At 48.8% G+C, this 19,883-nt stretch overlaps 5 protein-coding genes across 5 annotated transcripts; 2 read left to right on the top strand and 3 right to left on the bottom strand.

Moving 5' to 3' along the window:
• Positions 1-24: 24 nt before the first annotated feature.
• On the bottom strand, positions 25-3,583 carry BO83DRAFT_369726 (tethering complex subunit PEP5). Its single transcript, XM_025529871.1, has 9 exons — positions 3,535-3,583; positions 3,401-3,469; positions 3,034-3,330; positions 2,335-2,967; positions 2,054-2,287; positions 1,666-2,001; positions 1,114-1,614; positions 663-1,061; positions 25-613 (listed from the first exon to the last, which is right to left on the bottom strand). The coding sequence occupies exons 1-9, from the start codon at positions 3,547-3,549 to the stop codon at positions 236-238; spliced, it is 2,862 nt and encodes a 953-aa protein (XP_025383743.1). The 5' UTR covers positions 3,550-3,583; the 3' UTR covers positions 25-235.
• Positions 3,584-4,162: 579 nt separating this feature from the next.
• Positions 4,163-5,735, top strand: BO83DRAFT_411533 (kinase-like protein; the record flags this gene model as incomplete). The annotated part of the gene is given in 7 exon segments (XM_025534319.1): positions 4,163-4,497; positions 4,651-4,669; positions 4,689-4,875; positions 5,023-5,252; positions 5,304-5,476; positions 5,520-5,524; positions 5,560-5,735. 7 exon segments carry the CDS (start codon positions 4,163-4,165, stop codon positions 5,733-5,735), a joined length of 1,125 nt encoding a protein of 374 aa, XP_025383742.1.
• A 1,804-nt stretch (positions 5,736-7,539) lies between these two features.
• Positions 7,540-9,868, bottom strand: BO83DRAFT_382169 (uncharacterized protein). Its single transcript, XM_025532170.1, has one exon. It carries the CDS (start codon positions 9,725-9,727, stop codon positions 7,694-7,696), a length of 2,034 nt encoding a protein of 677 aa, XP_025383741.1. The 5' UTR covers positions 9,728-9,868; the 3' UTR covers positions 7,540-7,693.
• Positions 9,869-11,322: 1,454 nt separating this feature from the next.
• On the top strand, positions 11,323-13,542 carry BO83DRAFT_346792 (TLC domain-containing protein). Its single transcript, XM_025528791.1, has 4 exons — positions 11,323-11,479; positions 11,533-11,718; positions 11,790-12,521; positions 12,586-13,542. Exons 2-4 carry the CDS (start codon positions 11,593-11,595, stop codon positions 13,054-13,056), a joined length of 1,329 nt encoding a protein of 442 aa, XP_025383740.1. The 5' UTR covers positions 11,323-11,479; positions 11,533-11,592; the 3' UTR covers positions 13,057-13,542.
• A 1,185-nt stretch (positions 13,543-14,727) lies between these two features.
• Positions 14,728-17,122, bottom strand: fos-1 (sensor histidine kinase/response regulator Fos-1/TcsA). Its single transcript, XM_025526208.1, has one exon. The coding sequence runs from the start codon at positions 17,005-17,007 to the stop codon at positions 14,752-14,754; it is 2,256 nt and encodes a 751-aa protein (XP_025383739.1). The 5' UTR covers positions 17,008-17,122; the 3' UTR covers positions 14,728-14,751.
• Positions 17,123-19,883: the final 2,761 nt, after the last annotated feature.

Here is a 19,883-nt window from a genome sequence, read left to right as displayed (position 1 = left end):
ACGTCTGGAAAGTTTTCAATTGGAGGAACACGCGATCTGGTATCATTTAATGCTATGAGTCTGGCTGATGGTTCACTCGCGTCCCGCAAATCCGGGGAGCGGAGCGACGCGAAATCACGTGCTGATAAGCATTTGGTGCCTGAGGTATAAGTTCTCAGACAGCGGGCAAAAACAAGAACTGAAAACAACATGGTGCATCTACATAAAGGTATCTTCCAGTTCATTACATGCCTCATCATTCCATAGTACTTTGGGGTCGCATCACACCCCGCCCGAAAAACTCGCTGACCACCCCAAATCGGTCCTTGGAGCGTTGCAGTTCACCCTTGAACAGATCGTGCTGGTCAGCAGACTCGACCTGTCTCTTCCGAATGGCTTTGATAGTGGAGTTCTGCGGTGCGCAAGCAGGACATTCAGCGTCTTCGTCCACTCGGTTCAGACACCGTTGGTGGAATGAATGCTTGCAAAGGAAGTGCACCGTAGGAAGGTCCAGGGCGCCACCACAGGACATGCACCGACGGGCCTGGAAGACAACAGGCTTGCTGCCCAGTTGTTCAAGCTCCTTCCTCTTGTTCTCCGTTTCGGTGCTGTAACTAGATATCAGGCGGCGGTTCTACATGATCGTTAGCTTGAGGAAGTCAATGAATGCGAAGGCAACCAACAGTAGAGATCTCCTTTCGTTCCCGCTCGATGTTGTCACTGAGGTACTTCTTCAAGCGACCCATTGTGACAACTGCATTGTTGCTCAGAGTCTGAATAACCTGTAGTGGAGTCATAAGCCCTCCCTCGTCAATCTTCTTAAGCACGGCGTCCAATTCATCGCCAGCTTCTTCCAGAATCTGCGGGCTCGAGGCGAAGTACGTAAGTGCATCCACATATAATTGAGGCTTCTCGGGGCCATATCTCTTCAACGCTTTGATAGCACCCTGAGTATCCTTCGCGGAGGTGAACGACCTGAAGATGTCTGACAAGAGGCCTTCTTGCTCCCGTACGAGCGTGGAGCCCTCACGGAAGCCAGAAAGATCAGAAAGCAGCAGCACACTCGACGTGGAGATTGGTATCTAAGCGGATATTAGCAAACCTCAGCAGAAAGGAACAAGTGAGTCTCCTTACATCCTTGCCTTCAATAAGCTTCTTTGCTTTGTCCTCCCATTCAACCTTCTGCGCGGCATCTTTCTGTCGACTTGCAGTATCCAGGTACATTTCAAAGAGAGTCGTGTAGAGGTCTATCTTATCATCCTCTTTCAAGTTATCCTGCTGAATGAGAGCTTCCAGGAAGGAGATGAACTCATCCGGATGGCCCACGAACGCCGAGAATGCTGTTCTTGGTTTGGGTATCTGATACTCCACCAACTCCTCGGTAGCCTTGTCTTCGACTGGCGGTGCTTCTACTTCCGGCTTTGAGCCCGCGCTAGCGTTAATCAAAGACAAGGGGAGGAAAGCAGCTAAGCTCTGCAAGGTACTGGCCGGCTGTGCTTGGGGTTCCATGGACGGCGCTTCGACCTCGGTCTTCGGAGTATATTGGCCCTTATAGTACTTGATGAAAAGCTCTGTGGTTTTCTCAGGGCAGTTGGATAGCAATACTCGGGCATATTTCATGAGATTGTGGTAGGCCTGGAATTGTCAGTGATCAAAGTAGGGTCGAATCAACGAGAGTGCACGAACCAATTCCGGGTCTAACCTCCAAATATACTCGACAGCTTCCGCATACTTCTTGGAGTCCTCGATCAGGATATCAACCACCATATCATTCTCGCCATACTTCGTAGCCAAGTACGCCGCTTGCTCATAGTAGCCACCTTGCCTACACATGGCGATTGCCGTTTCCAAATCAAACTTCAGCTCACCAGGAGCTTTGATAAACGCATCTAGTTTGCCAGTGTCCTTCAGCTTCGCGTAACAGTTGAGGAGCAGGGTGGTATGATCGACTGTGGCCCGGTCATGATCGTGAAGCTCTTCAAGGTACTCGATGAGATTATGTATCCGTTGAGTATCCAAGTACTATGTAACCATTAGCGACAATTTCTTCTGCTTATGCTGCGGAGGATACAACCTTCCGAATCACTTGAGATGGCTCCGTGTTATCAATCGCTCTAAGGTACTGTTGCATTGCCGTATCGTAGTCGCCTCTTTGATACAGAAAATCACCGTATTTCCGGTAGATCGCATTCTGCTGAAGTGTATCCACGCCGGTCTTCTGTGCTAAGTTGATCGCTAAGATGTATAGGTTGCGCTGGTACAGAATTTCGAGCTTCTGCTGAAGGCTTTTCTCACGATACCGATACAGCTGATTCATGTGAGCCATAGCTATGACACGCAACAATATGGACATACCTTTCCATCCGTAGTGAGGAGAAACAAATCTCCCCATTCAACGAAGATGTTCTTCACGGAAGAGACGAGGGACTCGGAGTGCGCGATGAACTTCAAATCAGTATCGAGCAGGGTGAATGTGGTTGTCTTGAATATGTCGTCTGCCTGCCCGACGCCAATGTTTCGCAGAGTGTCAGGCTTGCTGGTCGTATCTCTAGGTGGGCAGACCAGAGCCACATAGTCCTTAAAAGTGGTGACGGAGTCTTTACGACTCTCAAAGGCGTAACTCGGGCCTCGGCCATGTGGTCCGTACGTATATATCGCATCCTCCCGGGCGACCAGAACATCGCCCGTGTCTCTATCCAAACTTAGGCAGCCAACAGCACATCCCATATCATCGAGTACGCGAGCCGGTTGTCCCTGTCCCCTTCCTGAGATAACCAGGGCGAGGATGCGATTCGTAGTCGAAATATACAAGGTCGATACGGGGCCACTCTGCACCTCCAGTCCCGTTATTGGCTCCTCCGATTCAAAAACAATCCGCTGTCGGGCGCCGCGGTCGTGGATCAGATCACCACGAATAATCGTAACAGATCCGTTCGCGAAACCAACTGCCACCTGCGACAAATCATCGAGCGCCGCGAAAGCAGATACCTGCCCCGCAGTCATTTAGTATCAAGCCGACAAGCAGGGTAGCGCATTTCGAGCTATTATACGTACGGGAAACATCCGCCGGGCGTTCTGGACATGGGTCGTCGATAGGCATCGAGGGGCACCGGTCTTCTTTTCGGACTTGTCGAGGGCCCAGACCTTCAGAGCTGCCTCACTGGGGAGATCCTCCGCTATTGTTACCAACAATGAGGTTCCTTCTATCTGCTTGATGTGCGCGATCGATCCAGTCTCCGATGCCCTGAATGACCGGACAAGCTTGAAGTTCGTCGAGATGATATGTACAAAGCCATCGCTGGAGCCGAGGAAGATGTTCGCAGAGCCGGTGGAAAGGGAGATAATGTCAGACTAGAGTCATTCCGAAGGTAAGTGTGAGCGCGACGGACTTGTGTAGCGGAGAGGGCAAGGGAGGGGGTACATTGAAGATCGAGGAGCTCTCCTCCGGCAGCTTCACTGCGGAGACGTCGAAGAAGTTAAACGCTTTCCACTAGTTCCACGTGAGTGAGATTAGTTGAAACCCAATCGCATTCAGCATAGAATGGATTTCCTTACTGATGTCAACGCCATCTGGACGTGGCCCACCCGTGGACCAACGACAACGATAGCAAGGATGCGATGAGAAGCAAGCTGCGGTGACCGTTCGGCGGATGCTGGCAGTGGATGAACTCCGCCGCACTAGCGTCGCCTTAGTGTCCCCGACTCCCCTAGGCCTCCCGACGTCATCAAATCTATCTAGTAATTAGTTATGAAAACAATCTATCATTTCAGCAGAAATCACAAACGCTTCCTGCCTTGATGAATTCATTTGCAATTTGAACCTGAGACTTTCAATTGTAATATCTTCAATGGGCCGGAGAATAAGAGCGACTAGTCCGGTTTTCTAACAAAGAAAAAAGAAAAAAAAAAAAAGTTAGGATGCTAGTGACAGTAGCCACTGATAGTATATATACTACTACCACCGGACGGAATATTGAACGAATGGAGCCGAGTCAACCAAAGGGCAAATTGCATCTGAGCACTTCCCACAACTAGTACTATTCTAATGCCTGTAGAAGTCATTGTGGCTGACAAAGGAGACATAATCCGGTTGACAAATGGTAATATATCCAGCCAAGCATGTGACATCCGAATTCGGCCAAAACAAATCTCAGGAAGCAATCAACTTGACCACCAACCCACCATGGAGCCAAGGCGACACTTCTACCGGCTATGTAAACAGTACCATTCATCTGTTTGCATACCACAGTATTCATCAATTGCAGGAATATCATATACAAGGCCATGCGTGCGCACTATAAATGATCTTCGGTCTCGCTCAGAACCCCTAGTCTTCCCCAATTCAGGATGGGAGAACATCGACCCTTCTTTCCTGGTTGAAGAAGAAAATGTTCCCACTTATGAGCCCGAGAAGTTCTATCCAGTACGTATTGGTGAGGTTTTCAACCATCAGTATCAGGTGGTCGGCAAGCTTGGCTATGGATCAACTGCGACAGTGTGGTTATGCCGTGATTTACTGTAGGCCTACTGATACATCATTTTTTGAACTTAAATCTCCTCGAGATAGGGGTCACTGTTATGTAGCACTTAAGGTTTTCATCACCTCAACATCCGTCTCTCAGGAAAGTGAGATTTATAACCACCTAAAAACAATACAGTCCGATCACGCAGGCCAGTCATGTCTGCGATCGTTGATTGAAACGTTTCAGGTTCGGAATCCTGATGGGCATAGAAATCATACATGCCTGGTGCATCCGCCGCTGGGCATAAGCCTCGACCAGCTCATGCCACTCCTCCCTGGTAAGGTCATGAGCAGCTCTATGGTGAGAACAACTATGCGAAATATCCTCGCGGCTCTAGACTTCCTTCATACCGAAGCACACGTCATACATACAGGTCAGTCACCCAGTTTCTCACGCGAAATATTAACCTGCCACGGTTAGACTTGCTCTTGGGCAGGATTGACTGGTACTGCAGACATCCAACCGAATAATGTTCTTCTTGGTATCAAAGATACTTCAATCTTATCGCGCTTTGAAGAAGCGGAGGTTGAAGGTCCTGTACCCCGAAAGTCTCTCTCAGATCGTACAATCTACGTCTCACGACCACTCCCTATTTCCTTTGGCACCCCTGTGCTCTGTGACTTGGGCGAGGGTCGATTGGGGGTAGACAATCAAACGGTGGATATCATGCCTGATATCTATCGCGCACCGGAAGTCATCCTGAATATGAACTGGGACAACAAGGTTGACATTTGGAACGTCGGGATGGTGGTAAGGGACTTGTTAGCTTGGTACCGGTTTTTGATGTAAGGCTGACAGCAGCCGAAGATTTGGGATCTTTTCGAACATCGTCACCTTTTCAAGGCCCGAAATGACGAGGGAAAGCTGGATGATGGACAGCATTTGGCAGAAATGCAAGCTGTTCTAGGAAGGCCTCCTGCAGAGTTTCTCGCCCGAAGCGCGAAGTCGCCCCAATTCTGGGATGCCAACAATTTGTACAACCATCCCATGTCCGAAGCCGTCGTGTAAATGCACTAGAAGTAGTAACGCCCTTTTTTGCTTCTAGGCCAATGGAAAGGTCCAGTTCCAATTTCGGATTACGATCTCGAGACTTTGGAAGAAAGACTTGAAGACGGCGAAAAGGAGGATTTTTTGCGATTCCTCAGACGCATGCTTTGCTGGTTGCCGGAAGAAAGAGCTACTGCAAAGGAGTTGTTGTTTGATCCTTGGTTGATGCACGGTCTTTTCAAATAATCCATGTCTATCGCTTCTTTGTCCTTTTTTTTTTTTTTTTTTTTTTTTTTTTTTTTTTTTTTTTTTTGTTTGTATGTGTCTATTTTCCTTGTGGCCTCAAGGTTGGTTGAGTGTAGCCCTGCCCAGACCACTCCAATGAGTATATTGCTCATCGATATGATTAGTACCGAAGTATATCTGCTGGTAGCTACGTATGCATGCCAAATGTACTACTGAGCTCAACGCACCAACCCTGGTCCCGAAAGTTATCTTAGCGAATATGTACCACAATAATGCATGGTATATGTTGTGCGCTACAACCAAGATAGCACGACTGGGATATAGTGTAAGTCTTATTCCCAATTCCCCCTATGTCAACATTTTGAAATGGGGAAACCCGGTGTGGTCTTGGAAGGCTTTCCCCGCTGTACAGCACAGGGGGAAAGTCCACCATTCCCCATTAGTATAGTAACCTCAGTACTAGTGAGAGGCTCTCCATGGCTAGTTATGTGGAACATGGATCTAGGTAGTCGACAAGTCGTGTAGTGATACTAAGTTTTGCTATCTCGAGTATTGGTTCGATTTTCCACATGTCATAAGAGGGAAACCCTGCTAGCTAAGAATGTTGGCTATAACTGAAATGAAACGCAAATGATTCTATTCTACCAGATAATCCTATGCTCGCACTAGGTGAAGGTGTATACACAGTGTTCCACCAAGTGAACAAACTGCAACCATCCGCACACCCCATAACATGCATAATGTACTGGTTGGCTCGCATAGATACCAAATTCACCATTAGCAAAACGCATGCACTACCATATTCATACTACTAGCAGGGTAGCCCTGTTGCCGCCAGATCTCTGACCTTATCTCCGACTATGCAACCCGTAAAGCAGTGTCCCGCCAACATCTTCAGATCATTGAGTAAGTCCCTCTCAATTGACTCGGATAGCTGAGCCTCCCTAACAGAGCTTCTATATCAGGGCACCTGACAGTACCTTCTACTTGGAAGCGAGCCTCTCATGGCCTTACGGTGGAAGAGGTTGATGGGAAGTCTGTTATGTGCTAGAGCCAGAGCCCGTCAATGGAAAGGCCCTTCACCTCGATAGAACGGTAGCTCACGAAGGCCAATTTTCTACTCCGAGCTCAGTGCGTCGGTCATTGCTATGCGAGGGCGTGTACACCAACCAAAGGTAGATTCAGAGTCAGAACGGGAAGAACTTTATGAACAAGAAGACACCGGGGAAGAGTATAAAGAGGTTTTACCCCAGCCATGCAAAGCTATGTTCCCTGATGAGGAAATATTTCCTGTACTGCTCATCTCATGTGTCCTTCCGCAACATGCCAGAACCTTCGCGGCATGTATGTACCAAGGGAAACTGGTGATCAGACAGTCGAAGCTTTACAGCTTTGAATGGAGGGATATGGCACCGGTTGAGTTAATTACTCGGGTTTTCCTTAGCAAGCCTGTTGATACCAAGGGCGAAACTGGTCTTTATTAGAGACTTGCTGCGTTGTAGTTACTGAAATATTTTGCACAGGAAAGGTCGATAGTCGCCCTCGGCGCCTCATCTCGCCTTTGTCTGTTTCATTCACAATAATTGGAAGACTTGGCTCTTTAACAAATTAAGAATCGATCATACTGACCTTATACTTGATATCCAAGACTGTATAGACAAACTTCTATTTAGTAGCAGGAGGTTTAGCCTCTGCAACCTACTTATGCACAAATGAAACATGTGAGTATCCATGTCGTAAATCATCTATGACCTAGTATATACAAGGATATCAAGTCGCGCTGCCCCAAGTAAAATAGAACACTGTTCAAATTGAAGCGACCTAGTGCAACGCTAGGACATGACGGCGTGTAACAAAAGGAACCACAAAGACATATATATACCCACCCCTTAGTAAATAATGAAAGTATAGAAATCAAAGCCCAGTACGCCTGCTATGCATGTAATAAACCCCGTCCTTCACCTATCCAGCGTTACCGCGGAGCGACTTATCCCCGTCGAAGACGATGGTCTCGACTTGGCGCTGCTCTTGCATTGTTGGATTTCATTATTGATATCAAAGCTCTGCTGTAACCAGCTCCCCGCGTCCGCAATCGCCTGGCTTAGGTTAAAGCTGTCTGGGCCATAGGCAACACCTTGGCCGTCTTGGACGGTGGTAGGATGGGAGTTTGACAAAGCCATTGGCAATGCGCTGCCTTGTTGGGTGTTGTCTGGGGTTTGTTGTTGGGCGGCAGGGGATTTGAGTGGGAGGATGGTTGGGTCTTCGTCTTCGTCTTCATCCTCGTCCTCGTCTTCCGGTTCCGAGGACAATGGTGAGCCTGTGTTGGGGGTGGCAGTTCCACGATCTATCCTACTCGACGATGGCATCTGGGGAGAAATGAATCGAGACCTGGCTTTCTTTTCCGTGCTAAAAGTGAAGGGCGTGACGGTGTCGATGATGCATTGAGTGCTCATCGGCACATGTGCAGTTCCTGGAGGTCTGACTCGGGAGTACTTGCCAACTCTGCTGGTGTTCATTCGATGGAAGGGAGTAATGTCGTTGGCGGGTGATGAAGGTTGGTTGTGAGTTTCTCCTGGGTTGGGAACTTGACTCTCCAGATCATTTTGGAAGGATTTCTGCGCGTGCAATAGCGCTGCTTGTGTGTTGAATTGTGGGTCCGGAATAGTGTCGTTGTCGCATTCTGAATTGGGCTTCGCCGCCGAGATCGTTTGCAGTGAGGTGACATTTTCAGCCAGAGCTGGATTTACCGGCACTCGCTGGGCAGAGGGGTATTTATCGCTGATATTGACACCTTCAGCGGTGGTGGTTGATGATACTTTCCGTGGCTGAGAGCCTCCCGGGTGATCAACAGTACCAGAACGGTCGGATACGTTTGGATTGTGCGGATTGTCTTCGGTCATATGCACATCGGCTTCAACGGCCTGCATTGAAGTTGTGTTTGGAGGTATTGGTAAGGGTTGACTTGAGACCCGGCTGTCTTCGACAACAGTCTTCTGGTGAGAAATATGTTCATTATCCGCGTGCACCGGGACTGGAAAGGTGGTGCCATGTTCCGGATCAGCGGAGCGTTTCCTACGACGAAATTCAAACTTCGATAGGTGGGAAGTCGACGAAAGTACACAAATGGAGTTCTCAAGATCCTCCGTCTCTAGTCGGACTCCAGGATGTCTGTTGGTGAGTTGAGCTTTGACACTGTCCGGCACACGACTGTCAAAGGTAGTCTCGTCTCGAGAGCCTGTACTTGCTCTTATCAGATTCTTCGTTGTGACTCGATAATCTGTGCCCGGGACTTGTATTGTGTAATGCCCTCCTTCCCGATATCGAGACGATATCGTAGTTGTAGGAGAAGTGGGTGGATCGACTTTCCGGAAGTTGATTTCCGCACGGTCTCTCTTCAGCCAGCTTTGCTCTGTATGCTGGAATGGGGTCAGCGCATCCGAGTGTCCACTTGTCTCAATTGTCCTCTTGTGCAGTGCGACTGGCTTTGGTGTATTGTTCGAGCTTGATGTCCGACCACGGCTATCTCGTGGCCGTTTGGACGACGGTTCCCCCGTAGTGCCACCTTGAGACTCTCTCTTCTTCGTGGAATATGATGGGTCGGAAAGAGGAAGAGCAGACTTCGAGCGAGATATGCCTAGCGATTCGCGGTATAGGGGCCGTTTCTGCGGCACTGTCTCTGGGATAATAGGTCTTTCCGGATGTTCCAAATGCTTCCCTCCTGTCCGTATATGGCCACCGGTCTTTTGCCTGTCTTTCCTCCAGGGGTTGGTCCATCCGTTGTCGAAGGGTCCGCGAAGTGAAGCGGACATAATGAAAAGTGGGGTGCCATGGCAATAGGCCTGGGCCAGCTTCTCTATGCGCTTATCCCGAGCAGCCCGGTCGCCTTCATCTAGATCATCGTCGGAAGCGATAAGAAGATCGGAGTCGAGGTCTGGCGGGGAAGGCGAGATTGTTTCCAAGGAGAGCGGGGAAGCGGGTTGACGGAGTGGCATCGGGGAGATAGCGGTGATGGATCGGGGAAGAGGAGGGTGAGGATTCCAGGGGTGCAGCAGTCGGGGGCTGACTGCATCTGAGCTTGAGCAAAGAGGAATGTGGCGGATAGATCCTCATATCTTCTGAAGCAGGCAGATGTCAAATGTCAGGCATCATCAGCAGCATTGTGCATGATCCAAGTTGGACCGATGCGGTCAAGATCGATTCGCGGGCGAAAACCACTTAACGCGTCCACCGGCACGGCTACCCCAGCAACGGAGCTTTTTTTCTCGGTAAGCCCCAGATTACTTTCATCATTGACTAGATATTTGCTTATGTTTGTTTTATTATGAGTAGTTTGGCTGGCTACAGATGATATACAACTCATGGCTCGGTTCGATTTACAAGCCGGTGCGACTGAAACAACTGGTTGACCCCCTTAGCACTTACTACTTGATTACCATCTTGGATAGGGAAAGTGATCTCCACTCCTGTCTAATATTGAGGCTAGTTTGGCATGCGACTGCAGAATTCATCGCCGCAGTTGCAGATCTCAGTATAGTGGATGCGGTATACCGAGGCTGACAATGGGTCTCGGTGACAACTTGGAGATGCAAGCTGTTCGCTGTCGCCGACAAGGCTGGTTACTACCTGGATTCAGAGGCTGGGGACGGAACATGGGAACATTGTAGATAGTCACGCCGTTATGAACAGGCTCCAGAATAGAGGAGAAGGGCTGACTATGCGAGCCAAGCTGGAACTGGTATGGTTCTCGTAGACTTTCGATTACGGAGGATTTATCCGCTCTAGACCGGCAGAGGCGGTCGTGAGTTCTGCTTATAGTCGTGTTGTATACTATAAGTCACTCGCAATGAGGCTTAGACAGCGTTCTTTGTATGCCATCGTGGCCTTTCTCCCTAGAGGACACGTACATTCATCTCCTCAACCCCAGCCCATTGGTGAAACTTACTCCATACTCATCGCAAGGTCTTCCAGTTCGGGCCAGCCAAAGGATTTGGCGAGAATACGACTCCGCGAGCAAGGGTGTGGCGGTGGTAGTTTATCCTGGAACAGACAAGCCCCCCCTATTTAGGTAGTTTTTAGTTGCACGGGGATCGGGGGCTAGTACAACAAACAATTCTTGCCTCAGATCCAAGGTAGCATCGACGGAGTCGGGAATCCTCGACTTGGTCCCCAATTCGGTCGTATTCGTTCCGTTGCCCGGACTAGAGGATACTAACATATCCGATTTGTGCGTATGTGCGTTATTATGCAAATGCGATCATAAAATAGTGAACGATCATGATTTGCAAGCTAAGATGAGAAAAGGATGATTTGGGGATGGTCCGGCAAAGCCGACGATCATCCATGGGCTGGTTGGGAGGAAGAGAGAGGAGCCGGTGGAGAAACAAGAAGAAAAAAAAAAAAAAAAAAAAAAGTAAGAAAGAAAGAGAAAGGGAACCCCTGGCCAACAGAAAGTGGATCCTTCGCACGACTGACATCAACCCGCTCAACTCTCTCACACTCACCCTCTCTCTCCTCGCTGTCGCTCTCCTCCAGCCTGTCTTTTTTCCCTTCCCCCGTCCAATTTCTCACTTGTTTTTCTTCTCTATTTATTCGCTTCGTCTTCTTCCTTTTTTTTTTTTTGTAATACTATTTGTCTTGGGGTTTTATTCGAGTCCCTCCCTATCAAACCCATCCGATCCTTGTTCAAATCGATCGCCGAGGTTCTTCTACTCTTGATCCTCGTTTCGCCCATTCCGCTCCGCTCGGTATCTTTGTCCGGTCTCCTCTCTTCCCCTCTCTCGCTCTAATCGATAATTAGTGAGAACGGTGACCACTCGATCGTCGAGATTAATCAACAGAATATTCGGACGATACAATCATGGCTCGTGTACGGAGAAGGTCCAGTAACCTGGGGGCGGATATTCGGGGAGACACCACCGCTCCCGCCATGTCCACCATGAACGAAGTCAGCCCCATTGAAACCGAAGCGCCTAAATGGGACAAGGTATGAATCTCTTACGGCTCGAAGTCGACTTTCGTTGAGGTTCTCCATTCCCCCGCTCACTCCTCCCCCAGGCCTTGCAGAATCAATCCGCCGAGAAACTTTCCAAGCCGCATACGAAGCGCCGTAAGAAGTCCCCGCTCCGTCGCTTCAAGGATGCGTGTTTCAAACATACTTGGCTACTGCCTCTCCTCATGCTCGTCGTTCTTTTGTCGCTCTACGCCATCAACCCGACCGAGTCCAATCCCATGCATAGCGCCATCTTCTTGTCTTATCCTCTGCCTCCGAAGGTCCCCGGTGGTCCGATCATGTATGGAAAGGGTCCCAAGGATATCACTTTTGTTTCGTTCTACACGATTGTCCTGTCATTTACTCGGGAATTCTTGATGCAGCGCCTGATCCGGCCTTTCGCCGTATACTGTGGGATTCGGGGCCGGGGTAAGACTGCTCGTTTCATGGAGCAAGTCTACACTGCGATCTACTTTGGCATCTTCGGTCCATTTGGTCTGTACGTCATGAGCCGGTCGGATATCTGGTATTTCAACACTACGGCCATGTTCGAAGGGTTCCCCCACCGGGAGCACGAAGGGTTGTTCAAGGCATTCTATCTGCTCGAGGCTAGTTACTGGGCCCAGCAGGCGATTGTCCTGATGCTGCAGCTGGAGAAGCCGCGCAAGGATTTCAAGGAGCTGGTGGGACACCACATCATCACTCTGGCTTTGATCGGACTGAGTTATCGCTTCCACTTCACCTACATGGGTATCGCCGTCTACATCACGCACGACATCTCGGACTTCTTCCTTGCTGTGAGTAACCGAGTCCGAAGTCTACACTTTTTCTGTTCTTTATGCTGATCGAGCTGCCATGCAGACCTCCAAGACCTTGAACTACCTCGACCACATCATCACCGCCCCTTACTTTGGTATGTTTGTGGGGGTGTGGATCTACCTTCGCCATTATCTGAACCTCAAGATCCTCTGGGCTGTGTTGACCGAGTTCCGCACGGTTGGACCTTTCGAGCTGAACTGGGAGACTCAACAGTACAAGTGCTGGATCAGTCAGTACATTACTTTTGCCTTGTTGGCCAGTCTGCAAGCCGTGAACCTCTTCTGGCTTTTCCTGATCCTGCGCATCCTGAAGAACTACCTCTTCACCAACGTTAAGAAGGACGAGAGAAGCGAAGACGAAGACTCGGAGGAGGAGGAAGTCCCTGTGCCGGACACGAACACCCACGCCACCCTTGCTACCGGCGTTGAGGGAACGACCGTGACTGCACGTGGCAAGGAGAACCAAACTCCGCAGGTGCTGATCAACGGCAAGCCCGTCAACTCCAAGAACTGAATTATCATTTCAGGAGTATCTCCATTCCTGTGGAGATTTATGTATCTCCCAATCCACAATCCACCACTCACGTGGACTGTATGAATTTTCTCATGGGGTTTGTTTATATTGTATGAACGGGAACATTTACGACAGCCTTGTTTGGACCTTGTTCAAGACAGAATTTTTAAAACATCTTCTTTCCCCTTTATTACGGAGTATCTATTCATTTACATTTTTTTGTCCGGTGCTTATGTCTACTCGGCATCTTATGTATTCATTTTCTTTTTCTTTTTTTCATCCTTGTTGTTTTATCTTTCCCTTTTCTATTTTAGTCATTCATATGAAAGCATCATGCCCAAGGCTGCAGCATAGCCAGGAGTGAGACGGGTCAGGATGGACATTATAAAGTTAACGAGCGTTTTCTCATCATCGAACCATGATTGAGCGGGGTGTCGATGCTCCCGACCACTTCATGGACATAATATAATAATAGATCATTGTGCTGAATTTTTTGACAAAAATAAAAAAAAACCAATATAAGATTAACTAACACTCCTCTCTTCACAGTTAAATATAAAGTGATTATATGATCATAAGTCGGAGCCCCTTTAACCAGCCCTCCCCCCCCTCTCCCATACATACATACATACTACTACATCATGCATACATGCATGCATACGGAGAGTAAGTGTAACTAATCTAAACCAACTACATGTACGGAGTACATTCAACATGACCAGTCACACACACATCATAAAAAAGTACTACATAGTATCTAAGCCACACCCAGCCCAAACCCCAGTAAGTACCCAAAGTAGTGTCGTGCAGCAGCGCACGTCCCTCTTTCCCTCCCCCGCCGCCCCCCCTCCCGCGCCTTCAATATGATGACATCAAAACTAACAGTGAGTGTAGCTAACTAACTATATACATGTATTCGACTTGAAGTTGACATGCTGCTTTTGGTGGTGATTACTACTGCTGCTGCTGCTGCTGCTGCTGCTGCTTTAAAGTTGGGGGACAAGAGAAGAGAGATGGAAGTTGAGGAGCGACGCAGTGTAATATATCTGGTATACTGTCCATGAGCCAAACAAGGCGCTACCTACTAACTTACTATACAGATAATAGATGCTTCCCCTACAAGAACAATAGAATGCAAATGGTAACGGCACTTTTCATTTACCCAATAAACATATCCCAAAATAATGTATCCAGGTGGATCCATCAGTCATCGCCCAGCAGTGCTGATAGCCTGAAATTTTGTTAGATTAGCTTTGTTAGATTAGCCAATACAGTACAGAAATGGTATGGTATGGTACGGTGGTATCGAATGCTCTATTCATAAACTGAGGTAGTATGTTCCCATCGTAAGCGTCATGAGAAGAAAAGATCATGAGTCTTGCATATTGTTGTCTTGGAAACCAATCCACTTTACAAGATTGGTTCTCTGTTCTTGAGCACCTGGGCTCGTCACGTCGACTGCCCTAGAGCGTACTGCTTTGCAGCGTGATGGGCAGATTGGTTCAACACGATAGCGGTGTTAGTAATGCTCGGTTTATTGTCCGGAGTCAGACTTTAGTCGGCCGTCCGAGAACAAACAGAAGGTGTGCGCGTGAAGCACGTCAGAGGTCGCTGGTACAATGGCACATCTGGGACAGTTGCTTGTAGGCCAGCAATTGCTGAGAGAATAAGAGAGAGGCAAAGCTTGTCAGGCCATCATGTCCCCATCCACTTCCAGAGCAAACGCATTAACTGTTTCTGATGGATTGGTTTCCCGATATGGTCGCTCATTCCCTGCTTCATATAATGCTCTATATCTCCTGGCATAACGTTCCCGGTAAGCGCAATGATGGGCATCTTTAGTTCCATTTGCCGTATCTGGTGTGTCGCCTGTATACCATCCAGCACCGGCATACCGATATCCATAAGAATTGTATTGTAGGATAAAGGCTGCTGCTTGACCAGTCGAACCGCCTCTGCTCCATCCCATGCTGTATCAACCCGCGCGAAGCCCATGTTCTGGAGAAGCTTGAGCATCATCATTTGATTGACCAAGTTATCCTCAACCAGGAGAACGTGTTTGTGAGGAGCAATATCATGGATCTTTCGCTCGATATCACCGACGTCTTCAACGGGTGTCCCAGTCGTTCTAGCGGGCGGCGTCACGCTCACCCGACGCATCTTGGCCGTGACCCAGAAGACACTGCCATTCCTCTCAGGATTGGGCCGGTATCCGACACTGCCGTCCATGAGTTCGGCCAAACTTTTGCAGATCGATAAGCCAAGGCCCGTCCCTTGATATCTCTTCGAACCAGACTCGGCGAAGCGTGTGAAAGGTGTGAATAACGAGCTCAGAGCATCTTCAGGAACACCGACTCCCGTATCCGCAACCTCGGTCCGGATGTTATATATACTAGGATCCTCCGCATCTTCGGAGAAAGTGGTGTTAATCTTGACGTAGCCCTCCTCGGTGAACTTGACTGCATTGCTGATAAGATTCTGAAGGACCTGACGATACCGCAGCGGATCACCCTCGACCTGGGACGGAAAGTTGGGTGAGATGAAGCTGGTCAGTTGAACGCCGGGTTTCAAAGCGCCCTTGCAGTTACGCACGACCGCGTTTGTGATACTGTCGACACTGAAAGTATCGGGATGTAGAGTGAAAGACCCCGAGGACAACTTGGAATAGTCGAGGACGTCATTGATGATTTGGAGCAAGACATTGGTCGAATCTTCGATGATAGAGGAATATTCGCGCTGCTGTTCATTCATGTCCGTGGCCATCAGCGATGTGAGGGCTAAAAGCATGCCGTTCATTGGCGTGCGAATCTCATGACTCATGTTGGCAAGGAAATCAGTCTTCAACCTCGATGACTCTTCAAAGGCCGCGATCATACGGGCTTCGGCTGCATTGCGTTCCGTCAAGTCGCGGGTGACCTTGGTGAAGCCAATATGGCGGCCCAGAGCGTACATTGGAGTGATCAAGACGTTGGCCCAAAACCTAGAACCATCCTTGCGGTACCGCCAGCCTTCGTCCTCCACTTTGCCCTCCCGAAGACATACCTCCAGTTCTTTGCCGGGCTTATCCGCCATGCGATCCTCCAGACTATAGAAGGTGGAAAAGTGACGTCCGATGATCTCCTTGGCCGAGTACCCTTTCAGCAGGGCTGCTCCCGTGTTCCAAGTTACAATGTGGCCATGTGTGTCGAGCATGAAGATGGCATAGTCCTTGACCGTGTCAAGCAGGACTTTGTAGGTCTCATTGGAGTAAGACCCATGGGCTTTGGACACTGATTTAATCTGACGCTTGGTGATATCAAGTGCCTCCAGGACAATGTATAACAAATTAGAGTTTTCAAATATAGGGGTGATGCGAAGAGTATAGCAAGCGCTAGCATCATCTATACAGATTTTGTCGATCGACTGGACGTCCTGCGTCGTGATGGCGGCGCGCAATGCGCCAAACAGAATAGCAATATCTATGGCGGGCAGTATGCGTGGACAGACGTCACAGATGAACCGGCCGAGTAACAGCTCCCTCGATAGCCCGGCGAACGCCACGTGGGAATTAGATACCTCCACTACATGTAATGAAGGATCAAGAATGACGCTGGGAATGGGGGTATAGCGATATATTCGACCTAGAGCCGCTGGAGATTGCTGCACATCGGTATCGGGCATGTTCTTTTCACGGGGATGCGGCTTGTCATGCTCGTGAGGAGATTGCTTCGACTCGACCTTGAGTTTAAGATGATTCACCTCGTCATCATCCTCATCATCCGGTGGTGTGGTTACCATGGAGAAGTTGACAGGTTTGGCTTGGGGCTTATTCTCGATATCGAGATGGAACAGGCGTTTATTGAGATCCATGGCCACCACATTTGGCAATGAAGATTGTTGCTTTACTCGATCTTGAGATGGTGGGGAAAGGGATCTTGCAACATCAGAACCGGTCAGGTAGGAAAAGGGCATGGATATTTTGTAGGGAAATAGAGGAGAGAGGAGAGAGGAGAGAGGAGGGGAGGAGGAGGAGGAGGAGGGAGAAAGGGAAGGTAAAGAAAGGTAGAGAAAAAGATGTAAGGGAAAAGGAAATATGGAAGAGTGATGAATCCGGAAGGGGTAAAGGCAAGAAGAAGAAGAGAAGAATAGAAAAAAGAATGAACAAGACGTTTGACCTAGGATTGGGGATGAGAATGGTATGGTATGGTTTTGGTGTGGCTTTTTTCTGGTGTGGAGGAAAAGCAGAGAGAGAGAGGATGCGGTGGTGGTTTTACTTCACTTTACCTTTACTGTATGGATGATGGTGTCAGATGGGCAGTGGGAGGCCCACCGGGATGGGACGAGGCGCACCATCGACGTCAACAGGGAGGGAGCAGAGGATGGGATGGACCAACCAGTGGACGGAAGGTTGGGCCGGTTGTCGCGGGGGAAAGACAAGCAGTGCTCTCACTGGCCACTGCGATCAGCCGCCAGCCCGTGGATCCTTTTAGCAGCAGCAAAAGAGGAGCCAGAAATGGATGAAGAAGAATGGGAGAGGCTGACTTGAAACTGTAAACTAAAAACAATAATTAAAAAATTAAAAATAAAATCAAAAAAGCTGGAAAAATTGCCGTCTTCTCCCCTTGTGCCTGCCTTTCCCGGGGGATGCGCCTCATTCTGCTCCTCTTGTTTTTTTTGTCCCCAGCCGTTGGGGTTTAATTACGCCCTCCACCATCTCCGGTAGAGACAAGATCAGAAGAGAGGGAGACACCCACAGAGAGAAAAGCAAGTCTAGAAGGTTTAGACAGGATGGAAAATTCTGCGCTCGTTCATGATTCCGGTTTCAGTGTCTGGAATGCCTGGGTCTTGACCAAGGCAGCGCCCGCTCTTAGCTCTTTTTTCTACCACTAGGCGCCCATTGTTGGTGTACTTTTTGTGTTTATGATTTGCTTCTGGAGGGCTGACCTCATACCATCTGCCCGGAAGTTGATCTGAGGATGCAAAGATGGTTTTTGGAAGCGGGAAGGAACCTGCGAGAATCTCAATCCGCAGCAGACCGCTAAACTACTTACACAATCTAGAATTAGTAAGTTAGTCCAATAGATACTATGTACTCCGTATACACGGACGACTTCCGGCTGGAGAAATTCCCCTTGCAGTGTGGCGTCTAGCAAGTAGAGAAAGAAAATAGGTAGGTAGATAGTATGTCATCGGTCGGAAGATTGGAACTTATTAACTTATTACTTTGTTTATTATGTTCTGTAGTCTTAGTTGACTATCTATAGGCAGTCGGCGAAAGGAATCGTGCAGAACTTCCATAATAGAAGAACTTATGATTTTAGTATCTAAGCAATCTCTTTCCACCTCACTAGTCCACTGATCATGCAACCCAGCCGGCGCCTTTTAATCTATGTCAGACTCACCTCCCACACTCCCCGCTGCCTTTCGTTCGGCTTCAGTGGCTGCTGCACTGCATCGGGATCAGCGACCGGGAAGATCCGCCGATAGAAAAGCAGAAAAGGGCAGTCTCTAAAAGGACATACTTGTAGTTTGCTTGACAAGACTACGGAGCTCGATGCATGCATGCATGTATGCAGTACGTGAGATTATGTCCGGCCGGTCGACCTCCAATCCGGGATCGGTCGCTATAGCAGGTTTCACCAAGCTTATCGTCCCCTAACCTGGATCTTGTTCCAAGGGACGAGTACAACTTGCAATCCCGGGCCAAATCCCGCAAGACATTCTACTACGGCACTTCGTAGTGGGTAACTTGTATGCTATTATTGTCCAGACTTAAAAGACAATGCTTTAGTTTGTGATCCAGAGGTGACACATGACCGACCCAGTTTTCTCCCATCCGCTACAAAAGGACTTGGATCAGGCTTCATAAGCTCGACAACGCACACTAACCGTACTAGTTCAATGCCATCATGTGTACATTGCAGGTAGTTGTCATATTGCCAACATACCCTGATGTCATCCTATGCCTATTGAGAGAAGTCTCCCTGTGCGCCCGGTGGCAACAACAATAAGCAGTAAGAAACCGAGGCCTCCCACGGTTACTGATCTATACTATAATCTACACAGTACACAGTACATGGCCCTACGGGATTGTTACTGCATCAGTCCAGACTCCACAAAATGTTCATTAAATCATTCCAAAACTCACGAGCCGTCAATTTCCAAGAATTGGGGGCATGCTGGCACCCACTGCTCCAGTATCGCATGGACGATGCACAATGTCTGTGTTGCATGGACGAACCTCGGACCGAGAGACTTCCGTCTACAGACAAGATCTCGGCTGTCCGCTTTGCCCAGTTAGTCTTCACTGCTCAGCATTGTACACAGAAGTGGATTGTGGTAGTACAGTGTTACAACTAACGGGACATTGACATTGTCGTGTCTTGCGTCAGACAAGGGGGCTTTATATATGCCTAACTTTGCCAATTCTTAACTGGAGCCTATGGTGGCGCAGAGGTCAGCCAGGACCACCATTTGCACATCCACAATGAGCAAATCTGACAATGGCGTTCATGCAAGCTGCATCGCTATCACACTCTGATCCTGATCAGATTCCCACCCCCCTCTATCTATGCTAAGAGTAGAATAGAGATAAAGTATGGGCGACCATCTGTTCCATCTCATAGGACCCAAGATCCGGGTGGCACTGGATAACCGCAATAGTTGGTGGAGAGGGAGTGGAGCCGGCGTGGCCGAATTCTTTGTGATTGTGCGAGAGATTGCCATCCCGGACGCCTGGAACCAGCCATGATGGGCTTCGAGTCACCAAACTGACTTTTTCCCCTTTCTTTTTGGGCGGCGCGAGGGTACGTCAGTGCCTAGTGGGAAAGCCTGTCTTCTCACCGTCC

This window comes from Aspergillus eucalypticola, assembly GCF_003184535.1.
Source record: "Aspergillus eucalypticola CBS 122712 chromosome Unknown BO83scaffold_32, whole genome shotgun sequence".
NCBI lineage: Eukaryota > Fungi > Ascomycota > Eurotiomycetes > Eurotiales > Aspergillaceae > Aspergillus > Aspergillus eucalypticola.
This window is presented reverse-complemented; position numbering and strand designations above follow the sequence as displayed.